Source organism: Corvus hawaiiensis, chromosome 7, assembly GCF_020740725.1.
Source record: "Corvus hawaiiensis isolate bCorHaw1 chromosome 7, bCorHaw1.pri.cur, whole genome shotgun sequence".
NCBI classification, from domain to species: domain Eukaryota; kingdom Metazoa; phylum Chordata; class Aves; order Passeriformes; family Corvidae; genus Corvus; species Corvus hawaiiensis.
This window is the reverse complement of record NC_063219.1, coordinates 25,173,697-25,199,005: the sequence shown is the minus strand read 5'-3', so window position 1 is coordinate 25,199,005 and position 25,309 is coordinate 25,173,697. Positions and strand designations below refer to the sequence as shown.

The 25,309-nt window shown below is 51.7% G+C and overlaps 2 protein-coding genes across 3 annotated transcripts; one reads left to right on the top strand and one right to left on the bottom strand.

Annotated features, from left to right (window-relative positions):
• Positions 1-104: 104 nt before the first annotated feature.
• On the bottom strand, positions 105-4,774 carry LOC125328248 (C-X-C chemokine receptor type 2-like). 2 transcript variants are annotated; one of them, XM_048308552.1, is made up of 3 exons: positions 3,536-4,774; positions 3,350-3,412; positions 105-1,485 (listed from the first exon to the last, which is right to left on the bottom strand). In XM_048308552.1, exon 3 carries the CDS (start codon positions 1,478-1,480, stop codon positions 404-406), a length of 1,077 nt encoding a protein of 358 aa, XP_048164509.1. In that variant the 5' UTR covers positions 1,481-1,485; positions 3,350-3,412; positions 3,536-4,774; the 3' UTR covers positions 105-403. The 2 variants fall into 2 exon arrangements, with proteins under 2 accessions (XP_048164509.1, XP_048164508.1); XM_048308551.1 differs by having other exon boundaries at positions 3,350-4,774.
• Positions 4,775-4,979: 205 nt separating this feature from the next.
• ARPC2 (actin related protein 2/3 complex subunit 2) lies at positions 4,980-25,014 on the top strand. Its single transcript, XM_048308876.1, has 10 exons — positions 4,980-5,153; positions 15,026-15,060; positions 16,029-16,141; positions 18,141-18,186; positions 18,769-18,955; positions 19,379-19,472; positions 21,745-21,871; positions 23,227-23,327; positions 23,681-23,781; positions 24,573-25,014. The coding sequence occupies exons 1-10, from the start codon at positions 5,080-5,082 to the stop codon at positions 24,595-24,597; spliced, it is 903 nt and encodes a 300-aa protein (XP_048164833.1). The 5' UTR covers positions 4,980-5,079; the 3' UTR covers positions 24,598-25,014.
• The last annotated feature ends 295 nt before the right edge of the window (positions 25,015-25,309 follow it).

Genomic DNA, 25,309 nt, shown 5'->3' with positions numbered 1-25,309 from the left:
ACCGTTTTGGCACTGTCCTCAGAGATGTGCCCTGGCCCTGTCCTGCCATCTCCTTTCCCATGGCAAAGAGGAGCCAGACATGGGTGACCAACCCACCAACTCCTTTATTGCTGGACGGTCACTGGGTAAAAACACCATTCCCACAGCAGGCTCACAGAATCTCCAGGGTCACAGGCTTTGTCCCAAAGTGAGGGGAGGGTGCACACTTGACATCACTCCCCTGGCAATGGGGTCCGACCACCTTGCCACCAAGCCCCCTTCCAGTTGGGGTCCAGCATCCAGTGGTGGCCCTGCCCATCCCCATGGCATCACCACCCACATTCCAGGGGGTTGGATGAGGATGCTGAGGTGTGTGGGGTGCTGGGACCTGCTGGAAGCCACAAGGGCTGGGTCCCAGAAGGGCTCAGAGGGTGGTGGATGTATTGCCGGAGGTGGAGGCATAGGAGGTGCGGCCGTAGCGGGCAACAGCATCCTTGCTGATCAGCCCACGCTGTGCCAGGATCTTGAGGAAGCTGTTGCGAAACTTTTGACCGATGAAGGCGTAGATGATGGGGTTGATGCAGCTGTGGGCAAAGCCCAGGACCTGCGTGACAGAGAGGGCTGTGTCGATGCGGTTCCTCCTCTCACAGGTCTCGGCAATGGCCCGCGTCCTCATGAGGGTGTCGCTCACCAGCGTGATGTTATAGGGCAGCCAGCAGATGAGGAAGACCAGCACCACAGCGAAGATGACCTTCATGGCCCGCTGCTTCTGAGCATTCTTGGTCTGCAGGAGGGTGTGGATGGTGACACCGTAGCAGAAGAGCATCACCAGGAGGGGCAAGGCAAAGCCGAAGGTCTGCGGCAGGATCCGCAGCACCACCCGCCACTTGGCCGTGTCCTCGCCACTGATGCGCTCGTAGCACACGGTGCCATTGTTGGGTGAGCGGAAAGCCTCACGGAAGAGCAGCACGGGCAGGGAGAGCAGCACGGAGAAGACCCAGATGCCCAAGCAGACAAACTTCACCCAGTGCCTCTTCTCAGTGGCAGCCCGTGTGGCATAGACGATGGCCAGGTAGCGGTCCACGCTAATGCAGGCCAGCAGAAGGATGCCGCTGTAGAAGTTGGCTTCCTGCAGCACGGAGATGGCTTTGCACATCACAGTGCCAAAGACCCACTCGTGGGCTCGGTAGGCAGCCCAGAGCGGCAGGCTGAAAGCGAAGAGCAGGTCTGCCACAGCCAGGTTGAGCAGGTAGACATCGGTGACGGAGCGGCTGGTGTGGATGGAGGTCACCACCAGCACCACCAGCCCGTTCCCCACCACACTGAGGATGAAGACGACGCAGTAGATCACCACCACCAGGTACTTGTTGAGGACAGAGTTTTCAGGCCGGCATGGAGAGGATGAGATAGCAGTGTCAGGCATGGCTGTGCTGTAGTCATAGGTGTAGTTGTAAAAGGAGAAGATGTTGGAGAAATCCCCACTGAAGGATAAGGGCTCCATTTTGCCTGTGGAGCACAAAATGGCATGATGTGGAGTGCCAGAGTGTTGTGGACCAGGGGTAACAGCATCTCTGAGTCCTCTGGCATTTCCATTGCCCTCCAGGTCCCCTCCCAGCCCGTGGGCAGCTGTCCTTCATCACTCCACTGCATCCACACTGTGCCAGGTGATGGTCAGTGCTGCAGGTAGACACTGTTCCTCATATGCCCCCTTGTAAAACACCCCCTGAATGCCTCAATCTCCTCCATTTCACCCCAGTCCTGTCCCTTTCCTGACTCCTGTGGAAGAAGGGGTTCCCCCATAGACTGATCACCTCTTCTCAGGTCAAGGGGCTTCCCCATCAATGTAGCATCACATCCCTCCAGGAGACACCTGGCTCCTCCAGAAACCCTAGGCTCCCCTGCTTACTGTGGGTCCTTCAAAAGCCTCTCAGCTCTTTGGGCATCTCAGAGCCCCTCAGGCACCTCCAGAGGTCTTCAAGTACCACTGTATCTCTCCAGCTTCTCCACCCCCTCAAGCATTGCTGCTGGAGCTGCTCCTCGTGCCACCTCAGTCAGCCACAAGGATGCAGTCACGGTGCCTGGGGCAGGCAGCACTCAAGAAGGTCTGAAGCTCTTTCTGTGCCCTTCTTCCCCCTCCTGGTCTTGCTCCTGCAGGAGTGGTTTCAAGCCCCGGACGGAAAGACATGTCACACTTTGCAGGCAGCTTTGGAAATATTACATCTCTGGTTTTCCTGTTGCTCAGCTGGGCACTGCTGTGTCCCCCCGTGCTCGGCCTCAACGGGGAAATCACAGGTGGCAGTCGCTTTTCCTGTCTCCTCACACAGAGGAGATGGTGAGATTGCTCTGTTTCTGCCTCCCCAGACTACTGGCTTTCAGCCTTCTCCCAGAATGGATCTGGACTCTTGTTTCACTCTAGTTTCACCCCTCTGCCCCACTTCTGAGCCCCCAGCCCCTCCAGGGCTTGGAGATGCCAGGGCTTGGGACTGCTTGGGGTGCTGAGTCCCTCCAGTGCTGTGGGGTCCCCAGCCCCAAACTGGCCCTGTTTGAACACAAACCGTCCCTGGGACCAACTTTCCCCTTTTGCCTGATGTGAATTCCCTGCCACAGCTGGGCTGGTGCCACTGCCCAGAAGAATCCCTCCTGGCTCTGCTGTACCCTCTCTTGCAGTGATCCGGGGATGGTAATCCTGGGATGGTGATCCCAGGGTGGTGATGCTGGGATGCTGAGGCATCAGCATCCCAGAGGACTGCAGCCAGGGATGCTGCCAGTGCTCATGGGGGAATGTCCTCCCAAGTGGGGCTGCCATGGGCACGGGGCAGAGACTGATGCCAGTGCTTCCCCTCCATCTATTTCTGGCTGCTTCTTTCTGCCTCCCCACTCCAAAATTCTGGTGGTTCCTCCAGAAACGGGTATTCCCCGGGTATAGCACACACAAATACCCCACAGCTGGCCCAGATGGGGGAACAAGCAACACTCCATTTCCCCTCCTGACCCTGGCGGGGCTGGGGGACAATGGGGTGGCCCTGGGGCTCCCAGTGGGGAGGAAAGAGGGACATGCCATGGGGAAGCATCCTCCCAGCTCATCACTGTGCAAGGAAAGGGGAGCAGGCACTTTTTCCCCGCAGCACCCAAGGCTGATGTCCCTGGGGACTACAGACAGTTTGCAACCCAGATGAACCCTCAGCACAGCCCTGGGCGCTCCAACCCACCACCTCCCTCTAACTTCGCACCAAGCAGCCTCTTGGGCAGCTGGAGCAGCCCACCCAAGTCCCCAGCCTGCTCCGCATGTGAAGGGGCTCAGATGGGTGCTGTGGGGCTGTCAAAGCCCAAGGAAAGCCACAATCTCCAGTGGAGCAACCCATGGACTCACTGCTTGCTGCTCTTGCCGTCCCCTGAAATCTGGGGTCTTCTCCCGATCCCAAGCTGTTTCTCACTGGGAAGCACACAAGCACAGGTTTAAATCCAGATGTCACCCCCAAAGGGCTCCAGTACGAAGTGTGGTGGGATGCAGGGCAGCACCAGACCCAGGGGTCTCAGCAGCTGGAGGATCCCTCACCTGCGCCTGCTGCCGTGCCGCCTTCCAGTACCCCTTTCCTCCACCGCCCAATTTATACTGCCCGGGCAGGAAACGTTGCAAAATCTTCTCCAGCATGAAGCGGAAGTGGCAGCCAAAGGGACCCTTCCCTGGTCCCCCCAGATGCCTTTCCCAGGCCAAGGGGAGCCCACAGCCCCCTGTCAGGCTCCTGTCTCAGGATGTCCAGGCCGCCCTGCACCGGGGGTGCACCCAGGGGTTCATTGTCATCCCTGCAGTGATGCACCCCAGGAGTCTCCAGTTAGGGGTCTCCATTTTGTCCCCAGGCCCTCAGTGGATGCGGGGATCCCCTTCAAGGCACCCCTGTGTGCTGCAGTCCCCCCAGGAGAGCAGAAGCTCTTTGAGGCCGTGGCTAGTGGGTGATGGCAATGCAAGGCTCTGTGCCTCAGTTTCCCCACTGATAGAGCAAGGGTGGTGTCAGCATTTGGGGGATGCACAGGGAGACTTCAAGGCTGGCTTGCCCTCTGTTGGGGGTTGCTGTGGGGCACCCCCCCAGAGTAGAGTCCCATGTCCCTCCTGCCCTGGCTGTGCCATGTTATCAGAGAGAGCCGTGCCCCTGTGCCAGCCCCACAGACTTAGCGAATGCCGTGGCTCTGAGTACCCCTATTGCCTTTAGGGGAAACCTGCACGTGAGGGCATTCCCCATGCATCCCCTTTCTGCTGGGATTCTCACAAACCCTTCGAGCACCCCCATCCTCACAGCTTTCTGTGCTTGTCCATCGTACGGGTACCCTACGTTTTCAGGGCACCTTTCTTCCCTGGGGGCACCTGGCAAGTGCCACCATCATATCCCGTGGGTATCACCACAGACACAAGGACACTCCTATTCTCTGGGAACACCTGCCCGGTTTTGGGCAACCCCCAGCTCCAGGGCACCATTACAGGCCCCCTAGGATATTCCCACGCCCTGTATCACCTCACATTTTTGGGGCCCTGTAGCTCTGAAATTACCCATTTTGCAAGACACCATTTTCCCCTGTAAGCACCCCCATATCCCTGGAGCACCAATTCTTACACAGACCCCCGTACGCTGGGGCGCACCTGCTACTTCCTGGAGTGTCCTCATAATCCTAAAGCCACCCCACTGTTTCGGGGACCTCCATACACTGGGAGTACTCCATGACCGAGGGGGCACCTCACACTTTAGGGGACTTCCATACTCCAAGCGCACCCCATATCCCTGCCTCGGCCCAGCTGGCAGTGATGCCCATACCACGAGCACCCCCCAGCCCACCCCTGTATCTCGGTCCCACCACATTTAGGGGACAACCGCCCCCCCACAACCCTCCCGTCCCCTCCCCCTCCCGCCCCCGCCGCGGGGCGGGGCTGTTTGTGACGTCATCCTGGGTGGGCGGGGCAAGGGCGGGGCGGGGCGGGGGCTGCGCGTGCGGCGGCGCCGAGCCGGAAGTGACGCGCAGGCGCGAGAGCGGAAGCGGCGGCGCAGGCTCGGGCGGGTCCCCGGTGCGCGCAGCGGGCTGGGCTCCCTCAGAGCCGCTCCCGGCACCGACATGATCCTGCTCGAGGTCAACAACCGCATCATCGAGGAGACCCTCACGCTCAAGTTTGAGGGCGCGGCCGCCGGGTAGGAACAGGGGAGCCGGGGCGGGGCGGGGACAGGTCCGCGGACCGAGGGAGGGGCGAGGGGGCGGTGGCTGGCGGGGCCCGGGCCGTGCCAGGCGCCCGGGCACAGGGTAGAGCCTGGCGGGTGGTGTCGGGGGAGGATGAGGCTGAGAGAGGCGGAAGGTGGGGGCCGGGGAATGGTGACAAGGCAGGATGTGGGGCTGGAGAGCGGCGGGGAGCCGCACTGAGCCAGCGGGTACTGGGCTACCAGGTGGCGGCCCGGGGAACGAGGAGGGCAGAGCGGGCACGGGATGGCGGCCTGCAGGGTGCAGGGGCTGGGAGGAGGGTGGTCAGGCTGTTGGAACTGAGCTGCGGGCGGCGGGGATGGGCAGAGCTTGGGCAGAGGGAAGGCCTGGGGAATAAGGGAGCGGAGTGGGACAGGCAGTATTGGAGGGGAGAGTGGCGCTGGATTGGAGTCGTTAGTGCGAGAGCAGTGAGAGCTCCGGAGGAGCAGGACGGATCTAGGAAGGGTATGGGAGATTGCAGTGCTGAGGCGGACTGGAGGACAGGACTTGGACAAGGAGGAAGTTGGGAAGGGAGGAAGGTGGATTTGCAGGGTGTTTGCTTTGGGTAAAGCGGGCTTCATCAGCGTGGTGCCAGCGCTGGTACAGAATGTGTAGAGGGAGCCGAGAAACAGGAAGCGTGTGTGTGGAATCATGGCCTCAGCCTTTTGCTTTGGGGGTGAAGAGCAAATTCCACCTTGCTCCCCCTTTGCTTTCTCGAGCAGTAGGGGTACAGGCCCACGGGTCAGTCATGGCCCCTGGTGCCAGCCTGGTGGGTGTCCTGGCCTCGGGGGGCAGACTGGGGGCTCTGGTTTGCACCCACGTCTCTGGCTGGGACAGTTCAGTCCCTGGGGAGCCAGTGGTTTTTTTACTGTGAGTATTGCACCAGGGCTGTAAAGATGCTTGTGAGTTCACAGCTTAGCTTGGAAGGAAGTCCCTTCAGTATGACTGTCCGTATCTGCAACCGAGTGGCCTGTGGGCTTGATGCACTGCCTGCTGACTGAGTCACCTTTGTACAGAGACAAAGCCTTGAGAGGCAAAGCGCAGCGGTGTTATCTCTGGGGTGGAGCATGCCCTGGTGCCTCGAAAGTCAGGGCTTAGGCTGCTCCAGGAAAGGACCCCCCAGGCAGATGCCTTTTTCTGTGCTACCTTTTTTCTCCAGCGATTTTTGAAGCTCTCAGCCTTTTGCATGCAGAACATTGTCAGAGGCCACTTCCTCTGCTTTCTCCCCACTCTCAGTTGACTTGTTGCTCGAATTGGTGTTTTGTTTTGGTGGGGTTTTTTCATAGAATAATCTCACAGGCTGCTCTGCCTTGCAGGACAGCTGACCTGCTCCCAGATTTTGATTCTTCTTGAGCCCTGATCATTTAATGCAACAAGTTTCCCCGGAGCACAGGCACCGCACTTGGAAGAGAGAGCTCCCAGGTGACCACTGTGGTATTGCAGCTGCATCCATTAGGAAATATGGCATGTACAGAGGTTCATAGTGAGTGTCAGAACAGCTTGTCCATCACTAGTCTGTACCAAGGCACTCTTCCTGACAGAGAGAGAGAGCAATGTGCATGTGTCTCTGTGTTGATGTGACTTGGAGGGGGCAGTTTGCAGGTTTAAATGCACCCCAAAACCCTGACTCTCTGAGCAGAGCTGGGGTTGCTTGCTCTGTACCAGCCTGCAGGCCCCTGAGATTTCCATTTTGCTGTGTGGCAAAGCCACCTCACTTGTGTGCTGGCACGCGTGCCTGACATACCGATTGTTCCTGGATCAATTCGTAGCATGGCTGATGGTGCTCTGTTTCTGCCTCTTAGTCATCTTTGTCATATTCTGTTCTTTAGATGGTGTTTCTAGATAAGTTTTGTGCCTTGAGTGTGTTGCCGAAGGTGAGGAAGACATTTACTTCTGAATTTTCTTCTGTGCTTTTTCTGGGGTCTCCCTGTCCAGGCAAGTGCAGGCTGGTGAGGTGCTGGGAGGTTCCTCCTGGTTTCAAGTCTTCTAAGGAATGGGTGCTATCAAACATTTATTCAAGTGATATTTATTTTTCCTATGGCCACAGCTCTGGGGTTATTCCTGTGGTGCTCAGCCTGGAGGCAGGAAGGGATTTCCTGCTATTTTGGTGATGGTTTTTCCAAGGTGTGTCTTGGGGACAAACACAGGACAGTCAGGGCAAGGTCAAGGTTTGAAGAATTTGGTGACTGAGAAGAGTGAGTCTGAACACTGGGGCAGAGTTGGGTTTACATTATTTGCTCTAACCCAGGAGTGCAGCAGATGCAATGCAGGGATTTGTCAATAGTGGTTGTCTCAGAGACAGGTGTGCCTGGTGGGTTCAGCGCCAGCCTGGAAGTGGGGCAGGGCAGGGTTCATTTCCAAATCCTTTGCCAGAGACTTGTCCCATGACATGGGCTGTGTCACTCCCCTCTACTGCAGTGTAGCCATAGTTTGGCAGGTCCCTGCAGAGCTTTCCTGGGCTATCAGGTAGGAGACGCTCCACATTTCACCTTGTCATATAGAACTAGGTCATGTTTAGATGTTGAAATTAATTCACAGCCATAATATTATTGTCATATATGTCAAAATCTGCCCTGCATGGAAGTCCATCAGCTGTCCCGGGAGTTCCCAGTGTGAAAGGTACTTTGGTAGGACTGCAGACAGAGATCAGCACTTGAGGCAGGGCCTAACCCACCTCTAAGAGTCCTCCCTTGACAAGGTCCTTGGGGCTTGGCAGCACCCGCCTGTAAATAGGGTCGTTTGAAATTTAATTTGATTTTGTGGGCAAACCCCATGGAAATCTCACCTCCTTGTACAGCCACTGTTGAAAGGTGATATTTAGATCAAGGTGGTAACAGATGATGGACTTCAGTGCATCTGATATTTTTTTCTTTATTTAGCTCTAGTAATTTCTTTGTTTAAATCTATTATCTTAAACCAACTACGTTTTTAAATAAAAGCCTAAAGCTACCAGAATCTGTTGAAATAACTTGAGTTAGGAATTTGCTACTGAAGTTTTCAAGCATTTGAACTGCTGCAGTGTGGGAATACCTGGTCAGTATGTGGAAATAATTTTGTTGAAATGAGGTTGGCTCGTGAGCTTTTTTACATGTCCAGAGAAAGCTTCCATAAGCTTTTGACCGATTCATTTGTACTTGAGGTGTTGCCTAAAAGCTGGTGTCACAGGTGGGTTTTCCTGTTTCTCATAGAAATGTGGTGTGTGGAGATGAGCTCTACCTGTGAGAAGATCCTGTTTCTCATCATTGCTTCCCTTTGCTAACCGCACAGACATAAAAAAAACCCACAAAAACTTAAAGTGTAAAACATTTTGATGATTGTCTTCTGTGTCTGGTGAATACTCATTCTAACTAACGCATTTCCATCCAGTTTTGTCCTGCTCTGATTTAACTGACCCCAGTGAGTGTGGCACAAGGCTTTGGTCTTAGGGTTTGGTTTTCCAGTCATACACAGCTTACCCAATATCTTTAGTAAATTAATCATCTGTCTCAAACTGTTACTTATTATTTACCCACTGTGCAAAAGAACACAAATTTGCATAGCTGGGGAACAGTATGCCTTTTCCTGGGTTGGGGGCAGAGGGAAAAAAATCTCAAATTAAATTGGTGGTTTCTTTACAGCCATTAGTAGGTACAGATCTGCAGGGCTTCCTGACTGTTAGCTGCATAGGGAATCAGCTGAAGCTTGAACTTCCCTGATGCAGAGTGGTTCCTGTGAGCCAGTAGGAGCTGGGCTGAAGCTGCACGTGCCCGCTTTATGGTATTTCCCACCTGCGGTCACTTGATGCTTGTGGGCTGTAGAGCTGAGCCTTTCAGACACAGAGGCTGAGCCCTGGCTGAAACCAGGCAGTGAGAATTTCGTGTTCATCGTGTGACTTGAAGTGAGTTCATCATGGGGAGACTGAGGAGCGTCTGGAGGCTGTTGGTGTGCTGAGAGGGTGGAGGAACTTTGAATCCTGCCGGGCACTACTGAGGAACTCTCTTCAGGAGTGGTTGTGGCTATATGTGGCTTCAGGGATGCTCAGAGACCCCAACAAAACCAGAGATTGTTCCTCTGCCACCCCCTCCTTCTTGCTGACACAGGCTTCAAGGGAAACAGGATTGGGGAAGTGACCTAGGTTAAAATTAAACAGGCAAAACTGGGTATTTTTAGCTTACATGAGTTTCCTCATCCTTTTCATTGTGTCATGGCTGCTCACTGTGGAGCAGGGATCAGATCTCCCTTCTTCAGCAGCAGTGGCAGGTGCTGGCTCAGTGTCTTCACAAGCCCAGCCTGGAGCTGCACATTGCTCCAGGCACAGCCTCACCTGCTGAAACTCACTCTGCCTGACTGAGGAGCACTCGGGAAATGCTGCTGGCAGAAAGAGGTACCCTTGGGTTTTGCTGGCAGAGGCAGTGCTCGTGGTACACCCTGGCTGTCCACGTTGACTGAGGGGGCTGTAGGTGTTGGAGCATAGCTCCTGGGCTGTCACAGCACATCCTGCTTCAGACACCTGGGAAGGTGACTTTGCATTAATGGTGGATCGTGAACTACCTCTGTCTGGAAGTAGGCAGTGCTCCGCTTTTGTGCAACAGCGCACGGAACAGGAGGGAAGAGAAGCCAGATCTGAAAAGTGTTAGGCTTTCACAGGTGGTTCTGTCATCACTCCAGCCTCCGTTTTCATCTCGGGTTCCTAAGAGGGGCCTGCTCTGTTTTATCTTCAGAGAGTGGTTCTCACTGCAGCCACCAATGCTTGACACCAGAGAAGAGCAGTTATCCATCTAAAGATAACCGTACTAAAGAAACACGGTGAAAGTGCATGCAAAATGAGGCTCTTCCCTAGAGACATGGCACAGCTCTGGATCACTCTGGTGGGGAACCACAGGCTATCTGCCTATGACTGAGGATGCATGGGATGAAGATCTGCCTGGAAGAGGAACTGCCAGTGCCAGTGTGCTGCAGGACCATCTGTGCTTTGTCCACTGTGAATCCCACTGCTTTCCTACCGGCCCTCTCCTCTAGGCTCTTGGGCACACAGCAAGGGAAAACCTTGGGCATGGAGGGGTCACCTAACCAAAAGGGGAGAATTGGCATGTGTAGGGGCTGCCGTACACCACTCGGCACCGCCCACCTGACAGAGCACTCCTGCTCGAGTTCATGGTGGGTGTGCTGCCAGAACTATGAGAGCTTTTTGATTACATATCCTCCCACAGCTTACGCAGGGAGGCATTTGTTAGCTGAGTGGGGCCCAGGAGTGGAGGAACTGTTCAGATAATTTTAGACATTGCTTATAATTTTTTTTTATTGGGGTGACCTTTCTGTAGTGAGAGCCTGCAGTCTGTCACTGAATCTGGCTCACTTTATCCAAATCGTGTGTTGGCTCTGGTGATCTGAAAGCTCTGCTCAGAGCTTTGCGCTTTGAAATACCCCTTCCCACCCCCCCACCCCCCCGTTCCTGTGGGCCAAGAGATTAGAGTATCTGCATGCCTGCAGCTTTTGAAATAATTGCCATTCTGCATTATTTGGTAGAGGCCTTAATTGTGATATGGGAGTTGCTTCAATATGGTTGTCAGCCAAGTTAGCAGTTAGGTCATTTTAATACAGGAGATGAAGGTTCTGTATACTTACAGTCTTCACTCTTCTGTTCTTAAAATTTGTTGTAACATACCACTAAGAGCCTTTGTGGCCTGAGAATGAAACCGGGAAGTTGGGAAGTTGTCCAAGTTAAAATTGAGGAAAGGCTGTCTGAAAAAAGATTTGCTTTTTCTCTTAAGTGTTCACTGATGTCTCTCCATGGCCACTGTGGCTCTTCACGGATGTTCTGCCAGGGTGAAAAATATGATTTGGAGCTGGCTGTGTATTAGATAGGGCGTAGGAGCCATTTGGAGATTAACAGGAGGAATACAGGCAAGAAGACGTAAAATCTGTCAGGATCTTTTATTGTTACAAACAGAGGGCAGATGGGATTTGGTGTGGGTTTGACTTGAGACCTGATAAGTGTTATCACAAAACTGACTGCTGCTGGGAACAGCTGCCACTTCAGCGTCGGAGTTCAGGCAGAAGTTTGCAGAAAGGTCTGGTCTGGATTCAGTGTTCAGTGCAGAGAGAAGCCATCTCAGTTATTCCTGGTATGAGATGATTTCATTGTCCATTCAGGGCAGATGGTAGCAAACAGGGAAGGTCACTGAGGGATGCTGTGGTTCAGGTAGCATTGGTGGTAAGGAGCTTGCAGGAGTCATGGCAGCTCTCTGCCCCAGGAGTGGATGAGCTGTCCTCTCTGAAATCCTCTGAGTACAGCTAGACTTAGTCTGTCTCTCAGAGATTTGGATCAGGGTAGAAGCGAACCCCAGTGGAGCTCCTGGCTGCCCAGTTGGGATTTACAGTCCAGCTGGGATTTAGAGTCATTCAGCACTAAGCTGCTAAACTGCCAATTCTCACTATGGGTATGGAGGGTCTCCTCAGGGAGGCAAGGGACACCAGAGCACGCTAGACCAGGTAGAGCTCTTTGGGATCACGCCAGTAACCTGACAGTAACTGGTACCCACCCTGACAGTAACTGGTACCCACCCTCAGCAAGGGACACCAGAGCACGCTAGACCAGGCAGAGCTCTTTGGGATCACGCCAGTAACCTGACAGTAACTGGTACCCACCCTCAGTGGTGCCAGCCCCATCCCAGGCCTGCTGTGAATCCTCTGCACTGAGCCTTCACCCACACAAGAGCAGGAAGGACAGAACATGGAGAGGACACGTTGTGCCTCCATAGGGCTTTTTCTGGTGGTGGAAGATGGGGTTATTGGAAGGTCAAGGGGAAGTGAACACGTGCGTGTGACCTGCAGGACTGTTGCTCATCCAGAAACTGCGGAGCACTGAAGGTGAGAGCTTCTCTCTCTTCTGCCTGGGGACTTCTTGATGCAGGAACAACAATCTGGGTAGCAAAAGGTTTGGTTTTTCTGTTGGAGGAACATTTTAAGTAGACAGGGTAGTTTGATGAGGCGAGCCAGAGAAATAAATAGAAGCACGTTAGACGTTGTGATTGTAAAGCTCCTGAATTGTGAAAGGCTAAGGGAGCTCACTTTGCTCCCAGCCACACTTCCAATGCGCTTCTCTGTCCTCCCCTGGGCCAGGCCAGACCTGGGCTACTTAAATGTGTGCCCGGTGAGGCAGAAAACCCGCTGTGTGGTAGGTGACAGGGCCAGCATGGCTTCGAGGAGCTCTGTATGCAGCTCACGTGAGCTCTTGCTTCACTGAAGCTGTGCCGGGAAGTGGTTGAATATTCAGCACCCAAAGTTCTGCCCAGTTACCTTCTTTTCCCTTAAATACTCCCCCTCCTCAGCATCCCCAAGTACCGGAACTGAGCCACTTGGGAAATCAGTGTTAAAATAACTTCTCTGAGAAATGACGTTTGCACAATAACAGGCTCAAACCCAGCTGTGTTAGCAGTGAGCTTTTGTGTGCAGAATAAAGGCTCTCGTGCAGAGCCATCAACTGGCTCCTGTACTGGTCTTGCTCGGCTTCTTCAATAATGTGATGAGTGATCTTCCTGCCGTCCCCTGGGTACACAGCGACCAAATGGGGAATCATCCTTCCTCGGCAAAACCACTCCAGTGCGCTGGCTGTCAGCCACTTCCTTGCATTTCTCAGAGGGAGGTGCTGTGTTTGGAGGGCTCTACTGGGAGCGGGGGCTCTGGGAGGTGTCAGCTCTATGTTTGTGGGGAATGGGGTTTGAAAGGTGTAACTCTGAGAAGATGGAACAGAGGTTTAAGGATGCGTCCTGTTTAATATTCCTAGCTCTCATGTGCCTGCCTGTGCTATCTTTAAAGCTTCCTACATAGGTTTCTTTTTTTATATAAATTTATACTGCCATCCAAGCTGATTCCCACGTCTGAGTGTGGTGCTCTAAAAGAAGAACACGTCTGCATGAACTGACCGAGTGGGATCTCTGGGATTTTCTTTCATCTCTGCTCTGAGCCATCCTCAGTGAGCAGAAGTGGCTTGGACATGGCTTGAGGAATTGCTCTCCTTTCCAAGAGCCCAAGCTAAATATGCAGCCAGGGATGCCTGCTGAGCCCATCTCAGGCCCAGCTGGGAAGGGAAGATGAAAGCAAGAGAGGTCACAGGTAGCTGGCACAGCTCTTAAACTAAAGGACCTGCTTTGGGTGCACTTGCACCGCTTCTTTCAAGTGTGTGGTTTTTATCTTCAGCAATGTGGCACAAAAGACAGAGGCTTCCCAGCCTTCAGACAAAAAAAGAGCTGTTGCCTTTCACAGCTAATCACTTTCAAGAAGCAGGAACACCTCTTAATTTCCACTTAGGATCTCCCTCTGGGGGTTAATTTCTGCCTTTCCCCTGTATTAAAATGTAGTTGACCTGGTGAGTGTCTGGGATCAGTGGAGTGCAGTGTCTTCATCTCCCCGTATTGCCCAGCTTGAGTTTTAGCACATTGTGGTCATTTCTGCCTTCCAGGAATGAGGCTGACTGCAGAAAAGCTGATGGAAAAACAGTGCTTTCTGCTGAGATAAAATCATTTAAGTTGTCACAGAATATGGTGAGGGAAAGTAGATATTGAGTCATCACTTCCCCCCACCTTCTCAGTGTACGTACCACAGTGTAGCCAGTACTCAGCAGCACACAAGTGTGTGGAAGAGCAAGTTTCAGCAAAAAGGTTGAAGCTGGTCTCTGGGCAGCAGCAGCAGCATAGTTGAGACCACTGCCTTTACTCTGGGAAGCTGTTTCAGTATGTTGGTTCAGGCAGGTGTAAATGGACTGTTAGAGACTAGATTTCTGTTAGCCACAGCATTAGTCTGTAGTCTAATATCATCCACTTTTGAAAAATAAATGGAGATACAGTGTGAAACAGCAGTACAAGACTGGCATTTTTATCCTGTTCTCATTTTCCACGCCTGCTTTCAGCAGTAGAGATACCTTTGCATCATTCCCTGTTGGAAAATGACCTATTAATACCAGTCTCCTTGGAGCTGTGAAAGCAGTTATGTAGTGCCACTCCCAATGAAATGACCTTCCAGAGGCAGTTACATCTTTCGTGGAGTCCTACTCTTCTACAGATCATGGACAAATGTCAAAATAGGGTTTATTAAGCAGTTTAGTCTTCATAGTCACAGTGCAAGATGTGATGTGCCTTTGGCTCGCAAGGCATTTTGTTGCTGATCATGGATCCCAGAGACCACTCAGGACAGCGTTAGAGCACACCCAGAGCTAATTTTTCTGCTGAGATTATTGGCAAAATGTTGGGGTGTTTTGGAAGGGGGGCAGGATGAAATGAACATCTGGAAAGTTTCCTTTTTTGGCTTGTTCCTAACACTGGACTTGGAAAAAGGGTCTTCTCTGCAAGCAAGTTATAGCAACATATTTGCAGAGTTGGTGTTGATGGTGAAGGGGGCACTGTGTCAGGAAGGATTACTCAGCTCCTTCCATGAATTGGTATTGCAGGACCTTACAAAAGATCCTCTGTCCCAAAACCTGTGTCATAGCTGTTCTGTACAGAGAGTGTGCTTGTGAAAACAAACTTCTTAGTAAGGAGTAGCTTTCTTAGGCATTTCTAACTGGAAATCTGTGATGTCAAAATCTATTAATAAACTACAGATAATAGCAATCTGTGCCAGCTTCAAGGTCTAATTTATGTCATCTAGGGTAAAACTGGTACTTGTAGGAAGGGGGAGAAGTCTAAGATCTCTTGTCAAAGGTTACTACTAGTTGAACAGCAGGAGATAAAAGGGTTTTGAGGAAGAGCTGCCTGTGAGAAATAAGTAATTGGAAATTAATCCTCTTTCCTTCACAGCTTGGAGGCTGCTGTTGGAGCTCTCATTTACCTCCTTTGTGTTCTTTCCTTTTTAGAAATAAACCAGAGGCAGTAGAAGTAACATTTGCAGGTAAGCTCTGCAGCTCTCTTGACTTCTCTGAACCAAGGGTTGGTTTGAACAGTCTGCCCACACCACTGGGCAGGGGTGGTGTGGAGACCCTGCAGTATCCCCAGAGCTGGGGCTTTGTTGGCTGCCCCACTATTTCTCTGTCTGTCTGCCTTCCCTGGGACTTCCTAGAGCATTGAGTTCAGTGGTGGTAGTGCTTTGGTGTGTGCCTGCTACATATCTCTTCTCTTTTACCTCATCTGTTCTCCAGTCCTGCCCTTGGTACTACTTGTTATGAGGTCTTTAGCACCATCTGGTTTGGGTTGTTAGGAAGCTGACTTAGGGTGACAGGCAAAATGGATTCATCACCTCAAGTTTGCTCTCCAGGAAGAGAAATGCCAAGGAAGTTCAAGTACTCATTCGGCAACTGATTTTTTGCTTCTGTTATCAGGAATCTGTGTAAGCTGCAAAGCTCTGTGGGGAAGCAGAGCTAGCTAGGTAGCTGGAGGGTTGCCTTTCCCTGCCTTCTGCCCTCCCCGCCCGTTCGGCAGTGAAGTGGAAGCTATCACAGCAGGCAGCGGCTGAGCTGCCTTTGCTGGCAGAGAGGTTTTCTCCTCCAGGCTGCAGCTCTGGCCTGGTGGGCATGTCAGTCACTTTCTGTGCTGGCCATCCAGAAGGCTCCCGTCTCTGCATGTTTGTATCCTTGTGTATTGAGCACAAGTGGATTTGCCAGGGATGCTAAATGACACGAGACTAAAGCTTTCTGTGATGGACAGGTGTCAAAATTGTTTCAGCCCTGTCACTGATAGCAGGTCTCCCTACATGACATTACCACTTCCTTTAATTGCGGGTTTCTCTCTTGCTGTGTGTGTGAGGGCTGGAACAAGAGGAGCTGTGTCACTTTATGCAGTTACTAGAACATGTAGGGAAAACCTTCCTCAGAAATAGGAGCTGGTTCCTGTTCCCTCACATTTCTCTTGCTTGCTTCTTAGACTTTGATGGAGTCCTTTACCATATTTCAAACCCCAATGGAGACAAGACAAAAGTGATGGTCAGTATTTCTCTGAAATTCTACAAGGAACTCCAGGAACACGGTGCTGATGAGGTGAGTAAGCATCTCCAGGCCTTCTGCCTACAAATACTGTGTTGGCAATGCCCTTGTGATGTTGCTGGATCTAACATCTGACCCTTAGAGAAGCATCTGTGCTCCCATCTCACATTGGTCAAAGGAGCAGCCCTGTGCCAACCAGGAGTCCCACTTTGCTGAAAGACAAGGCCAAGTGTGTTCACACTCTCTCATGAAAAAGTATTCATCTTGTATGACCCTGCAGCCTGAAAGGCAGAAGGCACCACTAATTTTGCAAGTCCAAAGCGAAGACTGACCATGTAGAAATAGTTTCCCTGACTGATGTGTTGAGCCCACAAGTGAAGGAAGGCACCAAGACAGATCTGTGGTGCTTCTCTTCTGATTCTTAACCACACTTGAGAGCAAGTGCTGAGCTCCTGCTGTGTGTGCAGACCTTGGTTTGCAGACTGGTTCTCTTTTCATTGCTGCTGTGTGAAGTCGCAGGCTCGGTTCCTGTTGACTGGGCCCTGTGCTTGCGGAGGGCCATTTATGGTAGAAAGAAGGAGCCTCTCTGAGCTGTGGTTGGATGGCGAGGCAGGAAGTGTGACTCAGTTCCTGAGTCAGTTTTCAAATCTCCACACGGTAGCGAATGGGGTTCACCCAGGGCTTTCCAGCAGGCTTTTGCCTCTGGGTGTCTGTCCTTGGAAGAAAACAAGGAAACTGCTCTATCAGTTTATTGTGAGTCTGGTGAGAAACGGTTATTTGAACACAAGGTGAATTCCTGTGAATTGCCACAAGACTCACCGAAGTCAGAAGAGATATGATTGAGTGTCCTGCTTTCCTGGTTCCTGAATGCAGAGCTTTCTAGGAGCAGCATTGCCCACCACTGAAGGGACTGCTGCTGGCATGAGGAGTGTCAAGCAGCCCAAATGGTGGAGCCTTCCCGGCCTGTTTAGTGAGGATCAGTGCAGCTTGTGATCCCAAGAGAACCCCTGTGGTGGGCGAGTGGCTGACAGCACTGTGCACCAGCAGCCATTGTGGTAGGGGTGGAAGGCAACTTCATATAAACTTTGAGAGGAAAATGGGATCTGTACAGGACTGCCTTGGAAGTGCTGACGAAATAGAAATTGCATTTTTAAATCTCCAGTTGTTGTAATGTTGCTTTCTGTACTTCCCTGTTTCTGCTCTGTCTTTGGTGAAACTCCACTGTGAGGAATGCAGAGTGGGGTTCTTGCTAAGACAGGGCATCTTCCTGTGCTGCTGCAGGCAGGCTCTCTGCTGAGAGGAGGTTTTGGCATGCAGAGAGCCTGTGTATCCTTTCCACGTGGTAGTGGGTATCATCCCAGGAGGGCCAGTTCTGCCACAGCATTGTTGTGTTCTTCTCTGTGAAATACCTCCTGTTCCCAGCCCCCTCATTGACACAGAGCTATGGCTCAGTTGGAAATTGCCATTGATGTAAAATTCAACAGTGATTATGTTTGAAAAAAGGTTTTTGCTGTGCTGTAGGCGGTTCTGCTTCTGGGAGGCATCCAAGCTGCCTGGCAGTCTCCTCTCGCTCCCCATCTGCCCGTGCATAGGCTGAGACAGTGTGTGATCACTAGGCCACGGTGTGCTCTGAACTTGCCGTCCTGTGAGGAGAGGGACCAGGCACACTTTGCATCTGCCTTTGAATGGAAGAAAAAGTGGTAGCCCTCAGATGGGTTGTGTCAGGCTCTGCTTATAGTTCTCCTTTGAAGGTATGAGCTATAAGGCTTCTTCCCCACACAAATCTGACTAGCAAGAACTTGAAAAAGTTCCAGGTTTGAGTCCTCTCCTCCAGTCTGTCCCCTGTCAGTGGAGTTCAGGGAGCCCTCCCCAGAGCAGGAACAGCCAATAGTACTAGAAGTTGATGACTTAATACTTGTCTAAATTCTCTTAGACTAGGGGAGGCAGGTGCTGTAATTTGATACTTCTAAAAGAAGACCAAACATGGCCTAGGCTGTGCAGGAGGAAACAACTCTTGATAGCTTGTGCTCTCGATGTTTAATTTCTTTTCTAGGTATTGAAGAAAGTCTATGGAAGCTACTTGGTAAATCCTGAATCAGGTAACCCTGCCAATAACATTCACTCTGTCTGTGTATGTGAATGCAATTCCAAAATTACTTAAGTCACCTGAGAAATGCTCATATGAAGGCTGCACTTGAAGAGCTTGATATCTGAGGCTCTCTATACAATGAATGGCAATTTGAAATTGCCAATTTAAAAGGTGGCTCAGACATGTCAGGGATGAAGTAGCTTGTAGCACAAGCTGTAATTCTTTATGCAGTCCTCCTCCGGGAAGCCTCTGTTCCTCACGGTTGGGGTCTTTGTTCTTCTCAAAGATGCTTTGTGAGACACAGGAAAACCATGGTTACCTGTGACAACATCTCTTCCTACTCGCTGCAAAAAGTTGGGAGCAGTTCAGCCAGCACGTGTGTCTGGGAGCTTGGGAAGGAGCCCCAGGAACGTTGCCATGGCCACGCGCTGAGTTCAGGCATGGCTTTTGGCAGTGCGTGGAGTGGGAAGAACTCACCCCTGGGGCTTTGGGGAGGATTTAAGGCAAAAGTGGGACTGGAGGTGTGTCTTTTAAGAAAATTTCTCTGCTTTCATTATATAGATTATTAAGGTTAGTGGCTGTCCCTTCCCAGGTTACAATGTCTCTTTGCTCTACGACCTGGAGAACCTTCCTGCAGACAAGGATGCCATTGTGCACCAAGCCGGCATGTTGAAGCGCAACTGCTTTGCTTCAGTCTTTGAGAAGTATTTCAAATTCCAGGAAGAGGGCAAAGAAGGAGAAAAAAGAGCAGTCATCCACTACAGGGACGATGAGACAATGTAAGTGTTCAAACAGCACGGGGGTCGGACAGTGGTCAGTAGTCTGCTCCTGTGCACAGCTGTAGGTTTTGGTGGAAAGTCAGGAAATCCTCCTGCTCCATGCTTTGGCAGGGTAATAAAGGCCTGTCCTAGGCTGCCACAAGTATCCTATAGGGCAATGCTTATGCCTTGGGCTGCTGGGGATGTTACACAAGAGTCTCTGTTAGTGGCAGCACTTGTGGCTGCATGCAGGAGAGGAACTGGCCGCTCCCAACAGAAATGTTTTGCTCCTTGTCAATACTGTTTCAAGGGAGGGGAAACTTTCAGCAGCCAGGCCTGTGAATGGCTGTTTTATCTACTTGACCTTGTCACGCAGTTGTTACCTTGTCCAGTTGAATTTCTTAGCTCGAGTTCACAGATGGGTTCTCTCTCTCCCACCTGCAGGTATGTTGAGGCAAAGAAGGACCGTGTCACAGTTGTGTTCAGCACGGTATTTAAGGACGACGATGACGTGGTGATTGGAAAGGTCTTTATGCAGGTATGGAAACTGAATTACAGGGAAAGGGTCTGGTCCTCAATTCAGATGCCTGCTTTTTTGAAGCAGCATTGCCAAATAAGCTGCTGAAATGAGCACAAAGGCGGTTTAACACATGTAAATGCTTTGCTCCATGCTGCACTGGGATGGAAGAGCATGCTAATAGGCATAGACAGTGTATTTTCCTGGCTCCTGCGTTGGCATCTGTATTATCAATAGTCTTGCTCATTTGGACAATCAAGCGTATTATGTGTTACAGATGGGAAACACCACAGTGAATACTTCAGTCCCCACATTGAGGCCCTGTAGTGTGGATAGCTATGGTGTAGGGATCACCAGCCAGCTGAGCATGTTGAGGAGGCTGTAAAGGGAGAGGAAGGGTGAGACAATGTCATGCCATGCCTGAGGAGGAGCTGAGTGGTCTTCACCTTGAAGTTTCTTCCTGCTAATGCTCAAATGCTGCAGGAAAGACTCAGCAGCTCAGTGTGACAGCTCTTGAATTTGAGCTTTTTAGAGCTATGAATATACTGAATTTTTTTGAGTTTGAACCAATCATAACACCAAGTTATGGACTCAGCTACCTTTTGCAATTGCTGTTTAGCTGGGAAGCATTGAGAGACTTGTAAACACCGTGTGTCTGTGAACGACTGTGTGCAGCCTGTGGAGAATGAGACATCTATGTGCGGCTGGGGAGGCTTAGTGCATGCTGGTACCTGTATTTGTCCATACCACTGGCCCACCTCATTCATCTGCTGAAGCTCCTGGGGAGCCTCCTGGGTGGGCATGGCGATGGAGCAGGGCGTGCAGGGTGTTCCAGGGGGCTTTAACCCACCCATTCAAGGGTGCCAGGCCGTGGTGCTGACAGGCTCATGGACAGCAAGTTACTGGCCCAGTTTGCTGCAGACCAGTTTACCTGTGTTGGGTGTCGTCAGAAGAGGGCCTGTTGCAGTGGAAGTCTTACTTCAATGCTCTGTTCACTGTGTTCATTAACTACAGACAGCGCATCTGCTCTGGCTTTGAGGTTTCCCCCCACCAAGCATATCCCTCGGCCTGGAATTCAGCTTTTAAAATGGGAAGGGAGGCATGATGTGAACAAAATGGGGTTAGTGAGGCTCCTGGGGAGATGGCAGTGCTTCAAGGCAGCAGCTGTCCCGGAGCCTCCATGTCCTGAATTCTTGGTTTTTACAACAGCGAACCCTGCCTCTGCCCAGCCACAGGAATTTCCACTCTGAGTCACAGTGGCTCTTTCCCTCCAGCTATTGGTCTTGCATAACGCAGCTGGGTATGGTGTATGCTCATCAGGGCTCTCATGGAGAAAATGTGACCATTAGCTAACCAGTGAAGCCATTTGAACCATTTCACCCTCTGGCATAAGCAGGCAGAAATGAAAGCTAAGCATTTCATTGAGGAAACCCCAGTGATCTACTGGAAAAGGGACATGGATTCTCCTGCCTTTCCCAGGAGAAACTGTGCTCAGAGGAGAGGCCAAGGGTAGCTGATAATTTGTAGGTTGGGATGGAGGTCAGTGAGGCAGAGGGAAGACTGCCCTGCCTTGGGAGAATAGTCTCTGGACATTCCCAGCCCCACATAGAGATGGTCCTTACAGTTCCTGAAGTGCAGAGCCAGTACACGTCCTGTGAGGTGGGGGTTGTGCTGCTGTCAGAGGTGGGGGTTGTGCTGCTGTCAGAGGTGGGGGAAGGGATCTCCCTGCCTGAAGGTATTGTTTCGAGCTGTAGGGAAGCACTAAGAGGAGCAGGTTTCACATACAAGCTTCAAACCCCCAGATGCCTCTTGATGCCTGGGCAGACTCCTGGTGGGAGGTGGTTTCTCAAATGGCAGAACCTTTACACTAGGTGTGATGGAGACCTTGCAGCCCTTCCTGAGAATTTCTGTTCCTCTGGGGTGATGGGCACTGCCCACTTTCACTGGAAGCACTGAAGTTCCAGCAGGATCTGTGCTGTCTCCTGTGCTTGCTCAGACTGAGGTGTCCCTTCCACAAAACACCCATGGCAGGGATGTGACACACTGAAAGCCACCCCAGCTGAGGGGCTGTGCTACAGTCATGTATAAACCCAGGACAGCCATGCATTTTGGGCTGGTTTTGCTGGGAAAAAGGGTTACTTTCTGGGTATTTGGCCTGACGAACTCAATCCATTCAGGGAAACCTGGGCAACCTTCTGCTCATTGCCCCTGGGGAGTGTGGAAACCCCATTTGCTTTCCCAGCATGTTGCTGAAGGGTCGCAGTGGGAATCACCTTCACTTTGTCTTGTTCAGGAGTTCAAGGAGGGTCGCCGGGCCAGTCACACAGCCCCACAGGTGCTCTTCAGCCACAGGGAGCCACCCTTGGAGCTGAAGGACACGGATGCAGCCGTTGGAGATAATATTGGCTACATCACCTTTGGTAAGCAGGCAGCTCTGAGGCTTGGGGGTGCTTGGGGAGGAGAGAGGTTCCTGCTGCTGCATGAAAAAGGAATGTACCTTTCCTGAGTGTTGAAGTGGGTCGCTGAGGGCTGCAGGGACTCTGGGGTTGCATTCTGTCTTGTGCACCCCCTTTGGAGTGTCCCTTTTCTGTATCAGGTCACCTCAGCTCTGCTGTGGGCAAGAAGATGTGGAAGTGGACAGTGAGCTGTTTAGTGTTCGCCTACAAAATAAGTTCAGTATTCAGAAGCAAAGGGAAGAGTGGCTTTGCTGTGATATTGTGGAAACTGGAGGTTACTTGTGAAAGTTTTCAAGCAGCTGTACTTGTAGGTTGCCCAGCTGCAAGGAGCTATGCAGTGCTTCGTCAGCAGAGGCAGTCAGAGAGCAGCAGCAGGGCAGTGCATTCTGCTTCTCTAGCTCTGCCTCTCAGATCTGGGCTTAACACTGATTAGCCACTTTCCCCTGCCTGCAGACCTGGTGGCGAGCAGAGCCATGACTTCCCCATGTTGCAATGTTGAGGAGACCAAACCCTGCCCTGTTCAAAGGGATAGGTCTCTTCCAGATGGTTGGCTGTGTTATTAGGGTGTCTCGGGCCAGCATTCCTGTAATTTGGAGCTCAGAGATGGAGCACAGACACTGCAGGGAAAGGTAAAGGTAGCATTGCCCTCCTCCTATGCTGGGAATGGTGCCTTGAGGCCTGGGCAGCTGTCAGCTATGGAAAGAAGAGGTCTGGGATGGCACATACTTTGTTCTTGTTGAGACTAAATTTCCCAGTTACCTGATCTGACAGGCTCAGGTGAGATCATCACCCAAACAAAATGTTCTTTCAGCCCTTGGATCTGGGACACGTAGCAGAGCACCAGCTTATGGAAAGAACAAGCTACCTGCTTGTATCCAAGTCTGTCTGTTTTACAGGGCCAGCAAGCTGCCAGGCAAAGACCCACAACCAATTTCAAGGGCCCAGGGCAGACTGGATCTTGAAATTGGTTGAGCAGCCTGGGCACCCTGGTCTGCCTCCCAGCTTGCTCCTCCAGTTACATCTCCCAAGCACTGATACAGCATCATGCAGTTTCCTACAGTGACATTGTTTCTGGGCACCTGGCCTTGCCTGCATCCTGCAGACTGCCCAGGCTGCTGTGGGAAATGTGGAAAAATGCTCTTAAGCCTTGTATTTAAAATCACAAGTGCTGCTTAATCTTGGTATGGGTCAAGAGTAAAGGGTTCTTTATAGAGAGCAAGGCAGGGATTCAATGCAGCACAGAAGCCTCCAGCACTGATCCTGAAGGCCTTGGGCAGCCTCAGGAGGTACTAATGGTCTGTGTCGGCCTCTTCTTTCAGTGCTGTTCCCCCGTCACACCAATGCTGCAGCCAGAGACAACACCATAAACCTGATCCACACATTCCGGGATTACCTGCACTATCACATCAAGTGCTCAAAGGTAGGAGGGCTGGGGGACACAGGGTGGCTTCAGCCCATCTAACCTGGGTGAGGGGGAGAAGCAGGGGACAGGGGTACCCCTGAGAACTCATTAGGGTCTGCCACTGCCCTCCCCAGTCACGCAGGGGTGGCAAGTGCTGCATCGTTGCCTTCTCAGTGCTCTTGGACACAAGACTCTTTTCTTTCCATTCTAGAAGTGAAATAGGATTTTTCCCTTTTGGATCTGGTTTGTTTCCTTTCTGAGAACAGAAATGAGGGTAATTGTTCAGAATGACCTGGCTTTGACGTGTCCTGAAATCTCAGCTATGAAGACAGGATCCTGACGTGTCCCCATTTTGTCCTAATGAAACACAGGCCTATATTCACACACGTATGAGGGCGAAAACGTCAGATTTCCTCAAGGTGCTCAACCGTGCCCGTCCAGACGCAGAGAAGAAAGAAATGAAAACAATCACGTGAGTAGCAAAGCAGGGCCTGGCTCTCTGGGCTTCTCTGCCAGCCACAAGCTCGGTCTTGCTCAGTTTGGCATACTGCAATCCAGGGCAGGTCGGGGTGCCATGGGGGTGACCCACAGCTTACTGCCTCAGATGTCCTGTGAGGAGCTGGGTCTGAGGTAAAACCCTGTGCTGGCAGGTTCTTCACAGAAGGTTCACACATGGCCTTGCAAGCTCTGGTGTCTCCATTTTCCCCCCACCAAGCCCTTGGTGGCATTTTTGGGGCTTTTTCCCTGTTAGAGCTGGCTTGTCCAGTTCTGGGGGCAGCTCCAGCTCACAGCAGGGAGAGGAGCCAGGGCTTTCCTTGGGGTTTGTGGGCACTGGACCAGGTCTTGCTGTCCAGTGTGTCTGCAGCTGCTCAGTCACTGGCTGCCCTTGGCCAGGTGATGGTTGGGGCCAGGCCACCATGCTGGCTGGCTCCCTCTCATGAACCAGCAGCCCACAGTGAAGTGGATGGAGGAGAGCAGCTGTGTGAACACGTTTCACTCAGGTCCCTTACCTTCTGCTTATCCCAGAGCCCCTTGGTGTCCTTTTTCTCTGTGCTGTCACGTACCCTTTGCATTCTGCTTTGGGGCAGGAGGGTTGTCACCTCTGCAAAAGCTAGCCCCTCCCCACAGCCCCATGACTTGGTTCTGCAGCCACAGACCCTGTGAGCTGCAACCCAGCAGTGCCTGCCTGGCTTCAAGAGCTTGGCTACCTGCGCCCCACCACAAGCCCTGGGGCTGTGCTGACCCCTCTGTGCATCCTTTCAGGGGGAAGACGTTCACAACCCGTTAACGCCGGGTCACTGAGGCCGCTGTGGAGGATGAAGGTTGGGGCACTTGCTACCCAATAATCGTAGCTTTTAATGTTGCACCTCTGTGGGCTCATAAGGAATTCAAGCAATCGGGGTCTGTTTGTACGACAGTTGGGGGAGTAATCTGCAGAAACGAGCTGTGCTTGCGAGGACTCGATCGTTCCAAGAAACAAAACTTTAATTCCAGTTTGATTGACTTAATTTCTTTTCTTTTTTAATTTTTTTTTTCTTTTCAAGCTGTTTCGCTTTGCAATATGTTACCGGAAATAAGTTGCAGTATTTCTTATGAGAATAATGCAATATTAACTTGTTTTCTTCTGAGTATTTGAGTTCAAAACTCCTGTATCTGAAGAAATACTGTTGGGGTTCATTAATAAAGAAGATCTTTCTATCTTAAAGGACTGTGGGGCTCTGGCTTGTAAATGCATGACCTTGCCCTGGCAGGGATGTTTGGAGTCACAGCCCCAAGGGAGATTAATTCCTGTATTGTGGAACATACAAGTTCTGGTGAACTTAGGGGTGCAATACCCCGATCTGGGAATAGCCTGTTCTGTTAGAGAACTCCTGGACTGTACAGAGCAGGATTCTCTTACCTTCAGCTAGCAACCTGCATGCTTTCTTCCTACCCTGACCCCCTCATTCCCCCTGGCAGGGAGAGCTAGGATGGGAGTCTCTGCCACTGATCCTCAGGCC